The sequence below is a fragment of the Tupaia chinensis genome, unplaced genomic scaffold, assembly GCF_000334495.1.
Source record: "Tupaia chinensis unplaced genomic scaffold, TupChi_1.0 Scaffold000037_20, whole genome shotgun sequence".
Classification (NCBI taxonomy): Eukaryota; Metazoa; Chordata; class Mammalia; order Scandentia; family Tupaiidae; genus Tupaia; species Tupaia belangeri.
In genome coordinates this window covers 824,556-844,046 of record NW_006159479.1, presented here as the reverse complement: position 1 = coordinate 844,046, position 19,491 = coordinate 824,556, and the positions used below count along the sequence as shown (strand labels likewise).

Genomic DNA, 19,491 nt, shown 5'->3' with positions numbered 1-19,491 from the left:
ACAACAGCTCACTTTAGTACAGGGCAATAAATGCCACATGAGATGAACCCCTTAGCACAAAACTGTAACTAACTTTGAGGGTACTCACAGGGGAGCTGGACAGTTTCATTTGACTCAATAATCTGCTTGCAAATTAAGACATGGACAGTTGTTTCGATTGACTCAATAATCTGCTTGCAAATTAAGACACATGGGTTGTCAAGTAGTGGACTTTCCTAGTTTGTATTAAGAACTTAAGCCAAAATAGAATGCAGCATTCACCAAAAAGTAACCTGTGATCTGTGCCATAAGACCTGATACAAAAGTTATATGAATTTGGATAGTTAGGTTAAAACTAAGTTATTAAGCCTGTTTCGATTGACTCAATAATCTGCTTGCAAATTAAGACACATGGGTTGTCAAGTAGTGGACTTTCCTAGTTTGTATTAAGAACTTAAGCCAAAATAGAATGCAGCATTCACCAAAAAGTAACCTGTGATCTGTGCCATAAGACCTGATACAAAAGTTATATGAATTTGGATAGTTAGGTTAAAACTAAGTTATTAAGCCTTTCCCTGGAAAACCAGTTAATATTGCAAGGAATAGAGATTTTATAGCCTTTTGAAACAAAATCATGAAAGTTAACTTTTTGGAAGTTAAATGTACCAATACTATGCTTAGAAATTTCTGAGAAATCAAGTCTGGGGGCAAGGAAGCCGGGTATGTGACTATTGTAATATGAGGGTACAGAAAGCCTGAACAGAATAGTGGCAGTGGTGGGGCCAACCAGTGGCACAGAGGTAATGCAGCTGGGGCCTCCTTGTGCTGGGTTTGCATATATGCCTATAATTTGAGGCTTGGGGTAAATCAGAGTGTAGGAGCCCTGCTGGGTGTGTATCTCTCTTAAGAAAAAAAAATTTTCAAAAATAGTTGCAGGGCCAGTAGGTGTAACTGCTGGGGCACTGGACTCCCACATGGGTCAGCTCAGGCCCAGCAAGTTGATACTCATGCTGATGTATGTGCATGGGTACCCAAAATCCTGAGAGGAGAATGAAGAAGGGATTGCAGTGTTGGCATCCCCACACCACCCCCTCCAGGGGGTGATTTCTTGTTTTCTGTCTCTCCAGCAAGCACACACACCCAATACCAAAAATCTCTTAAAAAAAAAAATAGATCATGGTAGGTAGGCTAAAAAGGTGTAAAAATTGTAGGTTTTCTATCCTGGAAAAGAGTGGTGGTATCACTGAAAGAAAGGCAACAATTAGCAAAAACTAATTTAAGAAGGAAAGATGTTGCATCCCACTTTTGTAATATGGAATTTACGGTGGTATTTAGGCATTCTATTAAGATTCCCTTGATTAAAGGTTGCAGGATATACAGAACTAGAATTCTATGTAAAAGTCAGGCTAGAGAGGTAGATTTGGCATCTATTCCTATAAAGCTGATAGAAGGGTGGACAAGCTAACTGAAGCTCTTTAATTAAAGACAATGTATGCCCTTTTTTTAAAAAAAATGTATATAAACATTCACATTTATTAAACTATTTTATTAGGTATGTAATCTTAAATAAACATTTCCAAAATTAAATTCTCTCCCTTTTTTACTTAGAGTGTCATATCTCAGGCTTGTCTCTGTAAGAAAATCCTCACACTTGTATCATTTATGAGAGTTAATGACTAAAATGGGTTAATACTGTTGAACCTTACCTTCTTTTTTTAATATAACAAAGATCTTTCCTAGTATTAGACTGAGGAATGAAATTGAGAAGTTCAAGTCTAAATAATTCAGTCAGTTAAAACTTTATAAAATTGACATGACTTTCATTTCTCCAGTGGAAAGGCAAGTAATTGAATTGGGGGAAGTATGCCGGTCTCCAGTTTCAAGAAACAGTACAGCACAAAGACCTGGCATTCTGGTGAAGAGCTATAATAATAAACAGAAATTTGAAAACCAGGAAGACAAGTTTTCCAAGAGTGCAACTTTGGCATTTCAAAGGAGATTTAATAAGAAATTCCGGAAGATGGCCAAAAATAGGTTTAGATAATTGAGATTCCTTATTTGAATACTTGTTTTTGATAGAGAAACACAAGAGGAAATGAAGGTGCTGTCTGTCTGAAACTTTTTCTCCCCCTAAATTGGGTTTGCATCTGAAGAAGCCTATCAAAAAAAAATAATAAAATAGGAATTTAGCATTACTTAAATTGTAGCAGTGCTTAGCAGCATTTACAGTGTAGGAGCCTAAAAAGTGACCAAAGCAACAGTTGTATTTAAATTAATTGAAAAGTAAATATTTTAATTTCATAGGAACAAACTTTGTTCTGTAGGCTTCTAGTTTATAAAGTCAGTCTCTTTGTTTACCCAGTTATTATCATGAAAAGTACCTTTTCATCATTAGACAGAAATATGTCACTCTATCTTTAATTTTAATATGTTCTATTTTAATGATATATAAGGAAAGGAAAAATGTTCATCTACATTTCAGAAAAAGCCTTTAAAAACCTGGGTATTGGGACCAGCAGGGCTTAATGGTATGTCGCTGGATTCCCACATAGCTGACCATGGTTTGAGTCCCAGACCCAACAACTTAAAGCTCACACTGGGCACATATGCCTGAGTGTCCAAAATCCCAAGGGGAGACTGGAGAGGGGATTGCAGCATGACTATCCCCCCGGGTGGTGATTTCTTACTTTCCGGCTCTCTAGCAAACTCATGCCCCCTAGCAAAAATCTTTCTGAAAAAAAAAAAATAATAAAAAAAAATGGGTAATGTATCTTTTGGATATATCAAGCTTTTTTGGGCCATTTTGCCTTAATCCTCAAACAATTTGATTAATTCAAATTGGATTAAGTAGTGTACCTACTACCTTATATTGGGTTATCCAGATCTGGGAATGACTTTTTCTATAATTCCTTCCTAGATACATCTGATTTATATGCCTAGTCTACTGACTTCTGCTGTCTTTCCATGACTCCTACATTATGGAAGTAAGTGAAGATTTAATACCAATTCTAGTCATGTGACATTCATTCTGAATATATATTCTCTCAACGTTTCTTTAATTACTAACCACTGTTGTAGCATTAATGTTTTTTAGCAAATTATGTATATTCTGATTTTGGCTGGCCCGTTTTACTCTACTTAAATGTATAATTTTATCTAACATTCAACAAGTTAGTACTCCTGTATATATTTATATCTCATTTCTATGTGGTATATACCAAAGTAAATTTCTAATAGAAAATGCTTTTTTCTTAGTTTATAACTTGAATCAATTCTTTCAGACTGGATTATATATACTTATCCATCTTTGAATTTACTATGATTCTTGTTTTTCCCACTGTCTGTTCACTAAGACTATAGCTTTCAAAGATTTCAGTTTAGTTTCATTGAGCCTGACAGACACTTGGCACAGCAGGAGAACGTAAAGACATATAAAGCATAGTCCCAGTCCTCATCTTAAAAGAATTTGTGGAGTCTCTCTTTTACTCTTTTTTTTGGGGGAAGGGGGGAGGGTTTTTGCTCTAGTGCGCCTGTGCTCACCAGAAAGACAGAGAGACAAAAAGTGAGAAATCACCCCCCTTGGGGGAATGACCATGTAGCAATCCCTTCTGCTCCATTCTTCTCTCAGGATCTTGGGCGCACGCACATGCTCCTGGCGAGTTTGAGCCGCTGGGTCCGGGACTCAAAACGCAGTCGACTACATGGGAGTCCAGTGACATAGTCATTACACTAACTGCTGGTCCCTGGAGTCTCTTATTTAAAAAAGGGCAAGACAGACCTCTCCTATTTGGCTTCCTACTCTGCAACCGAAAGAAAGTCAAATACTTTCCCTAAGTATTATGAAATGATGAAGAGTAACATGAAATAAAAAGTTGGTATTTAGTATGTTTTAACCAGATGATAGGATAAAAAAAAAAGCCATTTGTCTTAATGATTTCTGGATTTTAGGTATTAATACGAAGTCTGAATGTATAGAGAATTACCTATCTAAAAGCCCTATGAGATTAGACAAATCTTAGGCACATTTCAGTTTTGAGAGTAAAGTCCTATTTATTTTGCTACATGTTTTGTTGTGTTTTTATTCTGTGCTGTGCTTAATATTCACTTCTGATTTAATTCATGTAAAATCTTAGCTTTTATCCATTGAAAGATTTTTTTTCTTATTTATTTTAATTTGATGAGAGAGAAAGTGAGAAAGCAAGCCACCAGGTCCAGGACTCAAACCACGGTCAGCCATATGGGATTCCAGCGCCCTTACCCACCACTTGCTGGCCCCCAATTAAAAGATTTTTGAGGGGCCACTCAGTGGCATGGTGGTTAAGGTGGCTGGATCTCACATATCTGATTTCAGTTTGAGTCCTGAGCCCACCAGCTTTAAAAACACTGTTGGCATGTGTGCACGCATGTCCAAAATCCTGAGGGAAGGAATTAAGTCATGGCCATCCTCCTGGGGTGATTTCTCACTTTCCCTATTTCTCCCTGGCAAGTGCATAGCCCTTTAGCAACCTAAAAAAGAATAAAATGACGGGAACCAGCAGTTAGCGTAATGGCTATGTTGCTGGACTCCCACATAGTCTACCATGGTTCGCGTCCCGGACCCAGTGGCTTAAAACTCACGCCGGGCGCTTGTGCGTGCGTGCCCAAGATCCCAAGAGGAGAATGGAGGAGAGGGGATTGCGGCATGACCATCCCCCCTGGGAGGTGATTTCTCGCTCTCTCTGTCTCTCTGTCTGGCGAGCGCACGCACCCTATAGCAAAAAGCTCTCAAAAAAATAAGAATAAAATGACAATGGAAAAAATTTTTGAGATTGGATCTATCTCATAGTTCAGATAATTACTAAAGCATTTTAGATATTTTTAATGAAATTTGTATATAACTTTTCAGCCATAACAGGCCCAACATAAAGCCTAATAATTCTTGGTGGAGTTCTGTGGCAAAGCTGGTGGATGATTTTTTTAAAAAATTTTACTTAAATTGTTGATATTCTAGGAATCTTAAATATTTTAAATATATTTTCATCTCCTCTATTTCCTGAGCTTTTTGTTTAAAAACACTTAATTTGATGCCACTTGCTCTCATCCCATGAGTTCTTTGGTTCTAGGGAGGTAATAACATTTCCTAAATTTTTTTGAAAATTTCCTTTTTGTGGTTTCTACCTTGCTAAATAAACTTACTGTTACAGTCCACTTCTCTGGCATAGAGAAGAAAACAGCAGTAGAATATAAGTTTTAGAGTGCTCTTGGAAAAATCTTTCATTACCTCAGCACAAAGATGTGATCACCATCATCTCTCTAATTATGTCACAAAAGCTTACAAAGGAAAGCTGACATTTATCCAATTTAAACAGTATACAAGACAAATTAGAAATAGTTCATAATCCCTTAAACCATGTATTCTTCAAACTGCTTTCTCCTGACCATTTTTTTACTATTTCAGGCTTTTGATTTCAGATATAGTATTTTAAAAAGCAGTCCAAATTCATTATGGCTGTACCATAACCTAAGAACATTTTTTTTCCAAGAGATTTTTGCTGTAGGGTATGTGCACTTGCCACAGAGAAAGACAGAGAGAGAGAGGTAGAAACCAAGAAATCATCCCCTCTCAGGGAGGATGGCCACACCACAATCCATTCTGCGTTCTCCTCTTGGGATTTTGGGCACACATGCACATGTGCCCAGCTTGAGTTTGAAGCCACCAGGTCTGGGACTCTAACTATGGTCAGCTATGTGTCCATCGACGTAACCATTACACCATCTGCTGGTCTCCCTAAGAGCTCTTTAATAGTCACATATATTAAATCCCGGAGTAAAATTCAATACTAGAGCTCCTTTTTAGAAAATCTCTGTAGAGAGAACTTCTAATCATTTACAAGGCAAATTAATTATGCTTAAGAATCATGAACTAAAATCTTTGGTGCCTTATTAGAAATGAAACTGTGTGTGATAGCAAAAGGCTTAACACAGAAGTGAGAAAATAGAGAAGGTCTAACTACTAATGTAACCGTCAAGATTGACAAACCTTGGACCAGCAGTTAGCGTAATGGTTATGTCGCTGGACTCCCACGTAGTCAAGCGCGGTTCACGTCCTGGACTCGGTGGCTTGAAACTCACACCGGGTGCGTGTGCGTGCATGCCCAAGATCCCGAGAGAACGGAGGAGCAGGGATTGCAGCGTGGCCATCCCCCCGGGGGGTGATTTCTCGCTTTCTGTCTTTGTCTGTCTGGCGAGCGCACACGCCCTATAGCAAAAACCTCTCAAAAATAAAAAGATTGACAAACCTAAACATGCCACTTAATGAGTCATACTGGTGCCACTTAATGAGTCATACTGGTGTCTATGAGGTGGACTGATAGGTATATATGATTTGTTAGAACAAAGTTTCCAGTGTGATTGGCCAAGAGAAGATTCTGCTATTTTTTCTTATAATTTAAGTATAATTGACAAAATAATTCAGTCAAGAATTTAGAAGTATCCATGTGAAAATACTGAACTTTCATTTTTTGCCTAATGTACGCAAGTGTTTTAAATTTGCCTATAGTACATCTAACCTATTCCTGTTTTCTTCATACTATATTTGCCTCTCATCCTTTATAAAACAAGACTTTTTTTTTCACGTTTAACATTCCAGTTAGTTGTCCTAGTTATTCTATTTTGAAATGAACAGAAGGAATTTACTGAGATGATGCTGACACGTGTGTCTCCAGATGAAATTATCTCTTAAATAGCTACTAAAATAAGAAACTCAATACACTCTGAAAGTACATTTTCCCTAGTGAATAATATATTTTTGAAAATTGTGATCATCTATCTTCTAAAAGGAACTCTGCACTGTAAACTCACTTTTGAGAAACTTTTGAATGATTGTTTCCATAGGTAATATATTTCCATTAGCTCAATAAAAAGAACATGTTATTTCTAATCTCAAAATTGTTTCCTGCAAATGTGAATGACTAAGAACACATTAATAGCAGTTTAAACATTTCCTGTATTATTCCTTGCCAAACTGTAATTATATTTTGCTTCAGTATTTTTTAACCAGTTATCAGTTTTTAATCTTATCAGCAAGGCACTATGTATATACAGAATTAGTGTTATATAACCTTGCCAGTTATACCCAACTAGTTAAATCACTTGTGACCTATATGTTCGCTGAAAATTCCACACATTTATGAGAAAAAGTATACATATTTTTCCACAAATAGAAACTATATTTCCTCTACTTTGTACATTGTTCTATACCTTTCCCCACTTGTAACATATCTTGACAATCATTGTCAGTTTATAAATTGCTGCCTCAATCATTTTGAGGTAGGGATAATACTTCATTATATGAATCATAACTACCCATCCTATACTAATTAAGCTTATTTCTAATCTTTTGCTGTTAAAATACACTTTCTCACTTGTAAACTACTTGAGAATAAGGATTTTGTTGTTGTTACTGTTAGATTATCAGAGGGATTATATGCTCACTAGAAAGGGAGAGGGAGAAAATACCCCTCCTACTGGGTGTGGTCACACCACACACCTGTCTTTGTTTCTCCTTTCCATCAGGATTTTGGGCATATGCTCACACACCTGGCATGTTTTTCAAGACACTGGGGCCAGGATTCAAACTGGTCAGCCATGTGACATACAGCTCCCTTAAAAAGTAGGCTATACGGACAGACCTGGAATTTTTTTTCCACTTCTCTTCTAATTCTGGAAATTCAGTGTCCAACAGATATTTAAAAGATGTTTTAGAATGAAGTAACTATACTTTTTAACCAATCACTTTTAATCCTAGTATGTACAAAATACATGGTTTTCTTTGAGCTAGTAATTCCTTAGTTGTTTATCCTAATGTTTACAATGACACATATATAATTTTTATGATACTTATAAGAACTATGAAATCAAATTACATGTGTTTTAAATATTGGTAGGGGTTATTCCCAAACTTTTCACCAAATTTAGATACTAATTAGTAGCAAATGTATTATTTTCACCAAGTGTTCAACACAGTACTTTATACATGGTAGTGCTAAAAAGTGTTGAATGGATCAAGAAGCTTAGGGAAGTGAGAAAATAAATCTATACAGAAAAAATAGCTGATCAATATACCTAGAAAAAGAAACAAGGCCTCAGAGAAGAGGTAAAATTGAAAATGGGCCTCCATCTTTTCCATTACCACTAACAGTTACTGACTGACTGCCATGTCACAGGTAAGGTGATGAGCACTTTATCTCCTTTAACCCTTATATATCCTACAGGGGAGATTATCTTTATGCTCTCCATCTGACAGATGAAGTTGAAGCACAGAGAGGTTAAGTGTCTTGCCCATGTCACAGAGCTAATAAATAATTGAGCTGGCACTGAAAATAACCAGTCTAATTCCAGAGTCTTGAGAACTGTGTAAATGCTCATAAGAAAAGTAAAAGAGGCATTGAAAGTAGGAGGAGCATGTGCCAAAGCACCAAGTACATAGTATTGTTTACAGAGCAGCAAGCAGTTCATTGACACTTAAGCACTTTTAGAGCCTGGCTGCCCAGAGATGGCACGAAGATGAGACCAAAAGAGACTGCATACAGGTCTGAGTAACATAACGCCTCGAATACGGAATTTCCAAACAAGAAAATGGCAAGTTCCTTTTATCCTACTAGAGAACAGATAACTTCATCTCTTTTTCTGAGACTGCTCTGGCACAATGGTAGTCTCTGGTTTCGGTGTTTTGTTCATGGTGAGGGCTTCAGGGATTTTTATCCTTTCAAAGCTGTAGCATTCAGCTTTGTCTTCAGAGGATACTGTTCTAGTGCTGACCAGATGGAAGCCTTCTTTTAATAAAGTGTCAATCAGTAAGCCGAGGACATTTGTTCCATTGGCCAATTTTCGGTTATCAGGTTTTATAGAAACATACCTGGGATACACACACAAAAAAAGTAATGATATAGCATCATTTTAAATAACCAGCAAAACCGCACATATGTAGCTGACTTGTAACCTCAAATAAAAGCATACCATTTTTTATCAGATTTTGAGACTTAAAAATTCCAAATCAATAATATCAAGTACTGAATATGAGAGACTTGTTGCTATAATCTCCAGTCATTTCCATTCCAATTTAGGAATATAACTAACATCGATGAGTTTTCAGTGAGAAAGTATTTTCTGAAGCAATGTTAATAAGTAATTAAACTGACTGTATTTTTATATAATTTAACCATTTCCACTTTTCATTTTTAATTTGCTAAATTCAATGTAATTGACTTAGTCAAATGTTTTAATGAACACTGTACATTTACAATTCTCCCCTATCCCTGCTCTAATTTAATAAGTATTGGCACTGACATTATGAACTTCCTTTGTGGCTTATTCTTGTCAAATCCACTTTTTACAGCTGAAATTTTACAGATATAAAATACTAAGATTATGCCAGTTTTTACTCAATAACTGTCCACTGTTGAAGAACAAAACTTGTGGTCAAAAAGCCTCTCGAGTGGAAAGACCAAAACCCATTCCCCAGATAATTCCACAGAACCAATACATATTAATTTGAGAAAAATATATCTTAAGTTTTCAGATTGGCTCTATATTGGCTTTAATAATGTCAATACATCTCCATAAATATAACTTTATTAACTCCTTCATGCCACCAGGGATGCTTTTATTTGATGTCCTCCCACCACTTATTTACGATGTGAAGAAAAGACTTAAGATAGTTCCAGACACTGAAATATCTGTAATGAGTAAAGACACTTGGTGGACCAGCAGGTGGAACACTGGTTGAGGTAACTGGCTGACCACAAGGTTTGAGTCCTGGACTAGGCAGCTTGAGAGACCTTCTGGCATGGGTGCTCATGAGAGGAGAATTGAAGAGAAGGGATTATGCTGTGACCATTCCCCCCTAGAGGGTGCTTTCTCATTTTCTTTCTCTGTCTCTAATGATCACAGGCACCCTATAAAAACAAACAAACAAACAAACAAAAAAGACACTTGGGGACATCCCTAAACTTCTTTTAAGGATCATGACTAAAAATAGTAGGATTACAGCTCACATTTAGAAATTCTTTCTAAGCAAAGGAAACAATTTTAATAGTAAAATCTAACTACAAAACAAATCTCAAAAAAAAGTTTATTATGCTGGTAACAGCAAATTTTTAACATTAATATCATGCCATTTACTCCTAAACCCCAGATCTTGATTGCAGAAACATGTGTCAAAGAGAAATGCTACAGAATATCTTATAAAAGAAATAAGATACAAATAATATATTGTAGGCGGTAATAAAAAGGAATGTACTTACATGAGATAACTGAGTTAAAATGCATGATACCCTATGAGATGAAGTTAAAAATAAACAATTCCAAGGCACAAGGAAAGAATGGGGTATATACAATTTAAACTTATTTAAAAAGGTGTAAAAGTCATTACACTTTTCCATTTGAGCCAGTTCTAAAAGGAGAGGTCCAATGGAATAAAAGCTACCAAAAAGACTAGATTCTGTGACTATAATTAGAGCTCGATAATGTGAAATAAGCAAGTCAAGTATTTCTAGCACTGTGAACTTAAGTGAAATTAACTGAACAACCTGCTGAGTAAACAAAACCTTACAGTAGTAAATCATACTTATGGAACATCCTAGATAAACTGGAAGATGCACCAGACTATTAGGGGCCATTCAGTAGCTTACTCTTCCTCCTCCACTTTCTACCTTCCAAAAACATCTGAATATACAAAATCAGACCAGGGAGTAGGCAAAAATTAAAAAATGATTGCAAATTAGGCAGTTATATTCTCAAGATGGGGGTCGTTTTTTTTTTGGAGAGGTTTTTTTTTTTTTGCTATAGGGCGCGTGTGCTCGCCAGACAGAGAGAGACAGAGAGAGAGAAAGCGAGAAATCACCGCCCAGGGGGGATGGCCACGCCGCAATCCCTTCTCCTCCATTCTCCTCTCGGGATCTTGGGCACGCACACACGCACACGCGGCCGGCATGAGTTTAAGCCGCCAGGTCCGGGACTCAAACCGTGGTCGACTACCTGGAAGTCCAGCGACATAACCATTACGCTAACTGCTGGTCCCAAGATGGGCGTCTTAAGGCCAAAGTTTTCATCCATCACCAGAGGTCCCCATAAAGTCATTTTATTTAGATTATCTATCTATTTGAAATTGGCATTACATTTTTAAAAAGCACAAATACTTATGGGATGGAAAAAAATTCTGAACTTCAAACAACTGAAAAGAATGCCATTTGGAAATGCAAAAAAAAATGTTAATTTTAAAAACAGCTTCTGGTTTTGGAATTATCTATTGTAGAAGTGTAAATATGTTGCCTTTCTTACATTAAGATGAAAAGCTTTTCATGCTGTTTCTAAAACACTGAACAATAAGTGAAGGACACCATTTGGAATTGTATACACACAGGAATAATCCAATCTTACTTTCCTTTTTTAAAGATGTTTTATTCATGACAGAGAGTGCATGCACGTATATAAGAGAGAGACAGGCACCTTCAACTCAGTATGCTACTGCCCACACTACGAGACTGGGCCCAGTCTAGATCTAATCTAGTCTTTCAAGATTACCAACACTTTCTCCAAATGCATAGTTTTTAAAGGGTATTTAGTATTTCTAGGACATTTTCTTTTTACGTAGCATGTTTCTTCTGAAAATTAATTATACTATTTTTCCTTTGGTTTCTAACTTTTTGAAAAGAGATTCCCTAAGAAGTCATAATCACTAGCCCAGGTTAAAAAAAAAAATTTTTTTTTTCCCTTCTCTTTTCTTGTGTATAATCTCACAATAGTATCTTAAAACAGTTTGAGATAAAATAATATCAGCATATTAATTTAACTGGCTCTCTATTCCCCAAAATAATACCGTCAGCCTTTTTGAATTGGCAGGAAATGGTGAATTACAAAAACTTAAGAATTGTCATACTGGACTTTACTGTCTCGTGTTTTCCAGTTGGTAAGCAAGACGATGGAGTGTTTGAGGCAGACACTAGTATCCTTCCCAAGGGCTAACGTTGAAGCTAAAATATGCTAAAACATTTCTATCGATCTTTACTCCAGAAAAGTGTATTTTATTTTCATATTATCAGTAAAGAACACAGGATTTTTTCTTCTTCTAAAAATTAAATCCAGCTTTCACAGTTGGTGAAATATCAAGACAACATTAAGACATTTTTAAGGAAGAAAAAAATGTTTGACAGCAGAGTAGAAATGAACCTTGGGATCTAGCCAAGAACAGAGAAAGTGAATAACTGACTCAGGAACAACCATCTTTAACATAATAACAACCTTCTCCAATATTTTCAGTTGTGTAAGAGTCTAGGATATTAATAAGATACCAAATTTGCCATGAGATCTATCTGCTTCTAAGGGTGTTTTAAAATAAAGTTAGATGGGGACCAGCAGATAACATGATGAGTAGGTCACTGACTCCCACATGGCCGACAGTGATTCAAGTCCAAGCCTAGTGGCTTAAAACTCACGCCAGACGTATGTGCGTGCATGCCCAAAATCCCAAAAGGAGAATGGAGAAGAGATTGTGGCATGGCCATCCCCCCTGGGGGAGGAGTGGTTTCTCACTTCTGTCTGTCTTTGTGTCTCTGGTGAATGCACATGCCCTATAGCAAAAATCTCTCTCAAAATAAATAAATAGATAAATAAAAATAAAGATGGATAAAGGAGGATTAATAATTCAATCATAGGGTTGGAGAACAAATATATACAGTATGAAAGAAAATCAAAAGAAACTACTGAGCCTTTACTATATCTAAGCCCCTAAAAGAACCTCTTGAAAAATAAGGTGATTCATTTCTAAGCCAAAATCATTAGCAATGGAACATAATCTGAAACATTATTTCTTCCTGTATCCTGGGTGACCATAGTCCATCTTCCCTGGGCCATCCTGGTTTATTCGTATTACCCTATATATTAATGATATCCCCTTTCACTCTGAAAAGTATCCTAGTTTGGAAAATAATCATTTGATCATTCTACCCAACTTAACTAGACACCCCAAAACATTATTCTGAATGATCATTTTTCCCATTAAAAGTTTCAAGCATAAGGAACTTTCATTTTGGAGGGAAAAGATCAGAAACTGGCACAGAAGAGAAATACTTCAAAGTACAAAATACCTGACTCCCGTTTGGTTGTCAGTACTGCTGTCAGAGCCACACTGGAAAACCAGGTCATGGTAGGAAGGTCTTTGTGGAGGCAGTGGAAGTAAGGTCATCTGAGGAGGGAAAGAATTACTTCTCCAGGTCGGTGCTGATGGTTGTTCTATAAACACTGTAATCCTCCCCGTGAGCATCTCAATCGTTTCGCTGCAAGAGCCAAACACCCTGAAAAAAGTTTGAGTGTTTCGACTCAGGAAATGCACCTCCAAAAGAGCAGGTCTCAGCTGTAGCAGGTGTTGGTTTAAGAGGTCAACCAGAGAATCAAGTTCATAGAAAAGAGCCTCTCTCTGAAGCCTATGGTAGTCTGAAAAATCAGTGGGTAATAAAAGCTGGTGAGTTCTTAAAAAATCTAAGATGAAACTAAATAAGACACCATCTCTGTCCACAAAAATCTGGCCACCAACCATCTTGAATTCTTGGTCTCTGCCATCTAACATTTGTGCCAGCCGAGAGGCAGGAAACTGCTTTATGGTGAAAAACTTTGTTGTAAATATCTTCCCTCCCACGTTCAAAGTGACCAGCTCCTGACCACTCATTCTTTCCTAAGCTTCAAATTAGACTACAAAATATCAGCCACAGGCTTAAAAAGAACTTCTAAGTCAACCTATAACCATAAATGTCAGTTGGTATATGATTAAGAAAAGAGGGAAGGGAAGAATAACAAAAACTGGACCTAGATTTCCAGGTAACTACTGTATGGCAAAGAGAAGTGTAGCCATAGCTGTGTTTGCAAATTCCAGTTGCTTGGGAACTCCCAATATACAAATGAAAGATCAACAGGGAGGAACTGTACAGTTTAAGGAAAACTGCCAATGTATCAGAGGATAGACTTCAGATCCCTTTCTTGTGCATTAAAAAACAAACAAACAAACAAAAACTTAATGAAAACCTGGTGTAAACCTACATTAAAAAAAAAACAAACAGGAGTGGGCAAAGTGTGTGGGTGCTGGACTCCCACATAGTTGACCATGGTTCAAGTCCCAACCTGGCAGCTTGAAAATCACGCCAGATACGTGTCTATACCCTGAGAGGAGAATAGAGGAGGGATTGTAGTGCCGCCAATTCCCCCAGGTGTGATTTCTCACTTTCCCTCTCACTGCCTCTCTATCTCTTTAGCAGCACATAGGCCCTATGGCAAAAACCTTAAAAAAAAAAAATTACTAACAGCAGAAAAGTACTCCCCCCTCCCCAGACCTTTTACCTTTTATGAGCCATCATGGCAAAAGTGAGATTTATTTTAAAAAACATTGTCTTAATTCTTATATGATCCTAACAATTTAGTGGCTAAATAATGAATTATGTTAAGAATAAGGCAGCCATTATCTCACTTAGCATCTTAATCTGGTTCTTCTCACAGTTACAAGGAGATGGTTTTTTTCCTGGACTTTTAAATTTATTTGCCACCATTTTTCCTATCTCTCTTACATTATACTTCCTTTCAACCAAATTAAAAGGACTAGGTAAAGACACCTATTCTCTGAAGTTCTATTTCATTTAGTGGGCTTTTTCCAAAGGAATGCCTTGTTCCATGAAAAATATGATGGAATAGAAAGCAGTTCTAAATTAATCTCTCTGCCTTCAAAATGAGAAAATTAAATATTTTCATTCTATTTATTTCATGTGAACCGATTGGAGGCCATTACTGGTCAGCTGATTACTTTGTATTTTATAATAGCTGACCAAATGCTTCATCTGTTGTCCAGTTAGTCTTACTACACTTCAAATTCTGTAAGCAAGTGGACTGGTTTGGTTGTACAGTTGCTGTGATACTTTGGAACAACACAACACTTTGTTGCCAGTAAAAAAGTGGCATTCCCATTTCCTACTGTTACCAGGTGTTAGATCTTTTGTTTTTAAACCTACCCCTTCGCTTGCAGCCACCTAACACTTTTGCACTTAACACTTTTGATCACCTTTGGTGAAAAAATGTATAAAAACAGAGAAAGAAAAAAAGGGCAGACTAAAATCTCTACCCTCTGAAAAATGTAAACTTATCAGAAGAAAATGCCAGCTTTTGTTTATGTAAGATTTATACTGGTGATAAAGGAATCAATCATTTGACGAAAGTTTGTAAATTCAGCCCACCCATATTTTCAAACAAACCATCTTTCCTTTTTTTTAATTAACAAATTGGCTTTATTAATAGAACTTTGCAAAAAGTTATAAGATTGCCAGTTTTATATACCATAAGTCACTTAGTACTTACCATAGAAAAGTTATTTTCCAAAACTGGATTCTTTCATTTTTTAAAAGAATGTTCACTGTCAAAGGAATTTGCTTTACAGGAGTCCTTATCACATGCTTGAAGAACAACTGCTCTTTGCACTACCTACTCCATCAAAATTACATTAGATCCTATGCTCTGTCACAGCAGAAATACAACCAAGGGGAAGGTGCTTATTTCAAAAGTACTTTTTAAACAGGAAGGAGGGTTCAGGACTGTACTACTAATGTACACATTCATCCTTATGCTACCTAATTTGAACATAAACAGAACATTATTTTTGGAAGGAATTGTTTTGGAGGAAATATCTGACTAGAATCTTGACCAAATCTGAATTACTATTCTATTCTCTAACAATATCTAACAAAAGACAGAACTGCATACTTGGAACAGATTTTATAACAGTTTATATTTGCACACAAATTCTGCCACATTGTTCAGCACCACCAAAGTAAAATTCTTGAATCTTTCACTGAAAATGAAAAATCCATCTGTCACCTGTTCCCAGTAAAAAACAGACTGTTCTACAAAATCAGCTGATTTAGTCAGATAGGCACTGAAGTTTGAAAGATGGTCTTTCCAAGTTGCCAATTCATCAAATAAAGACCACTCTAGGAATATGGTAGGACCAAAGAAAATGAGAAGGCCAAGCAGAAGGACTACCACAAATAACTGATAAAAGCTCCAGGGAATCTTGTTAATGAATGTGCCAGTGTCTTGAGGCAAAGAAAGCTTATCCACATCTACTAATTTTATGTCTTCCCACTGACTGGTATCAAAGTTCTTCATTAAAGGGCTAGTGGGCAAATTAGATGGAGGTAGAGGAGTTTCCTTGATTACTTTGATTTTCTCCCTGAACTCCTGCATCTGTTGCAAAAATATGATGGGTTCTGACACATCTTTAAAAGCCTCAGCAATGTTAAATGCCATTCGCTGCTCCTGCAAGATGGTGTTAAGTTTGTTAATCTCTGGGTCGTAGGCCTGCATAACTGCAAGTTTCATGGTCTCAAAGTCAGACAAGATTTCATTTTTCTTTTGATCCAACGTGTGTTGTAACTTCTCAAAGAATTCCTTTACTTTATCTGAATCTTTAGTTAGTAACTGTAGGGACTTCCTCTTGCTAGTTTCCAAGGTATCCAGGCGAGAAAGAGCATCTCCCCGACGCCAAGTCTCAAAGCTCTGGAAGAGGGACTCGAAGGCATCCCTTTCCTGAGCATAGGCATCTTCGATAGAACAAAAGACATGCTTGGTGTGGTCACCACGAGTAGCACAGATTCCACAAATAAGCTGCATATCAGTCAGACAGAAAATGTTGAGAGGCTGCCCCAAGTGTCCTTTGCACACTGGCATTTTGGGAGAGATCTTGATCTTGTTATACTTTTCCACAATACCCTTCAGGGAGTAATTAACCTGCAGGCTATTAACTCCCGTAGCTGAAGTTTCCTTACGGCATGTAGGACACTTGAATGGAGACGGCCTCCACAAAGAATTCCGCACATTTCCCTCTAAAATACCTTCTAAGCATTTTTTGCAGAAGTTGTGTGAGCAAGGCAAAACTCGAGGATCATCAAATAGACTGCAACAAATTGGGCATGTGAGATCTTCTTCAAGCAGCTCCATTACATCCTACCATAAAGAAAGAAAAATTTTATTTTACTCCAATAATCCCTTCTACGAGGACTGTTTCATTATAAGAAACATTAACATGCTCTTTCACTGAAATAACCAGCCAAACAAAAGAAATGAGAAATTTGGGAAGGGAATGCACACCAAAGCAGATTTAATCCACTGAGACTAGAACACACTCCTTATTAGTAGGGCTCCCTATACACAAGGCCTTTGTGTGGGCTTTCCAACAACAGTCTGGCTGAGACAGGGTTAGGACTAGGACAACTGCAAGTTGAGCCAGCAGGACCTAACTGATTGTTTTAAAACAGAGAGCTGACTACTAGCTGTCAGAAACAAAGCTACTCAGTGTCTATAACAGAATGAGCTCTTTACTCTGGGCCCACAAATATAAAATGGTATGCTGTTTAAAAGAAAGAAGTACAGAAATGTAAATCCAAGCATGTACTCCCATGTAGACTTTCATTAAAAATAGGCATATTTTTCATTAAAGGAAAGATTACGATTACGAAAATCATATGTTAAAGTACAAGATGAGAGTCACAGTTCACTCTTCCCTAGAAAATTAAATGAGTTTTGTTGTTTTTTTAAATATCAGCGACATCATGTAATATCTAGACCATCAATTCTCAAAATATGGTGGGTAGAGACCTGGACAATCCCTCTTTTGGGGCATCAGTGAGGTCAAAACTATTTTTAATACTTAGTAGTATTAAATTAAAATTAAAATTAAAATTAAAAAATAAATTCAGTTAGGTAATTTTTTTTAATCCCTCCCTTTGGGGCTGGCAAATAACACCTTAGTATTTTTGCATCCTGTTGACATTTGCACTGATGGCATAAAAGCAAAGGTGGGAAAACACTGCTGGAGCCTTATCAGGAAACAAGTAAGGCAAGAAGCACCACCAAACAGTATCACTAGTCACTGTATTCATCAGCACCGCACACTTGAAGTGGGGTAAGAGTAAGGGAGCCAACTTCATTTAATGTTCTTGATAAAACCATAAAAAATTCATTTTATTAAATCTCAATCCTTACATACATATCTTTTTCATATTTGTGTGACAAAATAAATACACACATAGCACTGCTGCTACATATCAGCAGATGAGGTCTACAGGAAAAGCACTTATAGAATTGATCTGCAAGCTAAACTACCTCCTTTTTTACTGGAATCTTATTTTTACTTGAAAAATCAAATGACAAAGCATGACTATTCAGACGTAGGTATCTGATAGACATTTTCTTGAAAATGAACAAAATGAGCTTGTTACTTAATGGAAAACAAATGACAGTATTTCTTGCCAATGAAAAAGAGTTTTTCATAGAAGTTGGAATTTTGGAAAACCTATCTGCCACCTGTAAACTCCAACAGATTCCATTAAAGACTTTCTTAATAAATGGGAGGACTCGGGAGTGTGGAAGAGTATTTTATAATAAGATACATCAATATTTGGAAATCTGCATAACATAGTAAACTATTTTTTCAAGTCGTCAATGCATAATATAAATTATGCATGGATAAAGAACCATTTGAAATTCAAGAAGGACCAATAGGTTCATAAATACAGTTTCAGTTTCCATGCTGCACAAAAAAACTACCACTTGTTGGGAACCAGCAGTTAGCGTAATGGCTATGTCGCTGGACTCCCACATAGTTGACCGCGGTTCGCATCCCGGACCCGGTGGCTTAAAACTCACGCCGGGCACGTGTGCGTGCATGCCCAAGATCCCGAGAGGAGAATGGAGGAGAAGGGACTGCAGCGTGACCATCCCCCCTGGGGGGTGATTTCTCGCTTTCTGTCTCTAATGTCTCTCTCTGTCTGGCGAGCGCACGCACCCTGTAGCAAAAATCTCTCAAAAAAACAAAAACAAAAACAAAAAAACTACCACTTGTTGAGTTTGGGTCCAGTATCAAAGAAGACCCACAATTATCTGAAAGGTTATTAAAATATCCCTCCGTGGGGCCAGCAGGTTAGTGGTTAAGGACACTGGATTCCCACATGGCCAACTGTGATTCGAGTCCCAGACCTGACAGCTTGCTTTCTTGCTTTCTCTCTCTCTCTTCCTCTCTGGTCAAATTAAAATAAATGAATAAATAAAATTAGATAATTTTTTTTTTAAAAAGTCCCTCCTTTTGGGGCTGGCAGGTGGCATGGTGGTTAAAGGTGCTGGACTCCCACATGGCTGTTTGCCATTCAAGTCCCGGACGTGGTGGCTTGCTTTCTCACTTTCTCTGTCTCTCAGTCTGTCCCTCTCTGTTCAAATTTAAATAAATAAATTAAATTAAATAATTACTTAACTTTGTTTAAACTCAAACCACGGTCAGCCATGTGGGAGTCCAAAGCCCTTAACCACCATGCCACTTGCCAGCCCCAAATAAAATAATTCTTAAAAAAAAAAAAAAAATCCCTCCTTCTACCAACTACATATCATGTAAGTTTCAAGCAAACAATTTAGTGCAATAAGTAGAGTGCAGGAGCAGATAAAATAATA

At 37.0% G+C, this 19,491-nt stretch overlaps 2 protein-coding genes across 8 annotated transcripts in view; both read right to left on the bottom strand.

Annotated features, from left to right (window-relative positions):
• Positions 1 to 7,501: 7,501 nt before the first annotated feature.
• KCNRG (potassium channel regulator) lies at positions 7,502 to 14,049 on the bottom strand. The gene is made up of 2 exons (XM_006140516.3): positions 13,104 to 14,049; positions 7,502 to 8,875 (listed from the first exon to the last, which is right to left on the bottom strand). The coding sequence occupies exons 1-2, from the start codon at positions 13,679 to 13,681 to the stop codon at positions 8,635 to 8,637; spliced, it is 819 nt and encodes a 272-aa protein (XP_006140578.1). The 5' UTR covers positions 13,682 to 14,049; the 3' UTR covers positions 7,502 to 8,634.
• TRIM13 (tripartite motif containing 13) overlaps positions 13,249 to 19,491 on the bottom strand; it is a 69,807-nt gene continuing 63,564 nt past the window's right edge. For 4 of the 7 annotated variants that reach the window (XM_027772216.1, XM_027772206.1, XM_027772215.1 and 1 more), the window contains exon 3: positions 14,308 to 16,995. In XM_027772216.1, the coding sequence (XP_027628017.1) occupies positions 15,766 to 16,989 (1,224 nt within the window). In that variant the 5' untranslated portion in view covers positions 16,990 to 16,995 and the 3' untranslated portion in view covers positions 14,308 to 15,765. The other 3 variants (XR_003549520.1, XR_003549519.1, XM_027772204.1) reach the window with 3 other exon arrangements.

What these genes read in the sequence shown, in the direction of transcription:
- KCNRG (XM_006140516.3), bottom strand. Translation starts at nt 13,681, where the DNA reads ATGAGTGGTCAGGAGCTGGTCACTTTGAACGTGGGAGGGAAGATATTT. An exon ending in GACAACCAAACGGGAGTCAG is followed by an intron (nt 8,876 to 13,103) that starts GTATTTTGTACT and finishes TGTGTATCCCAG; the next exon opens with GTATGTTTCTATAAAACCTG.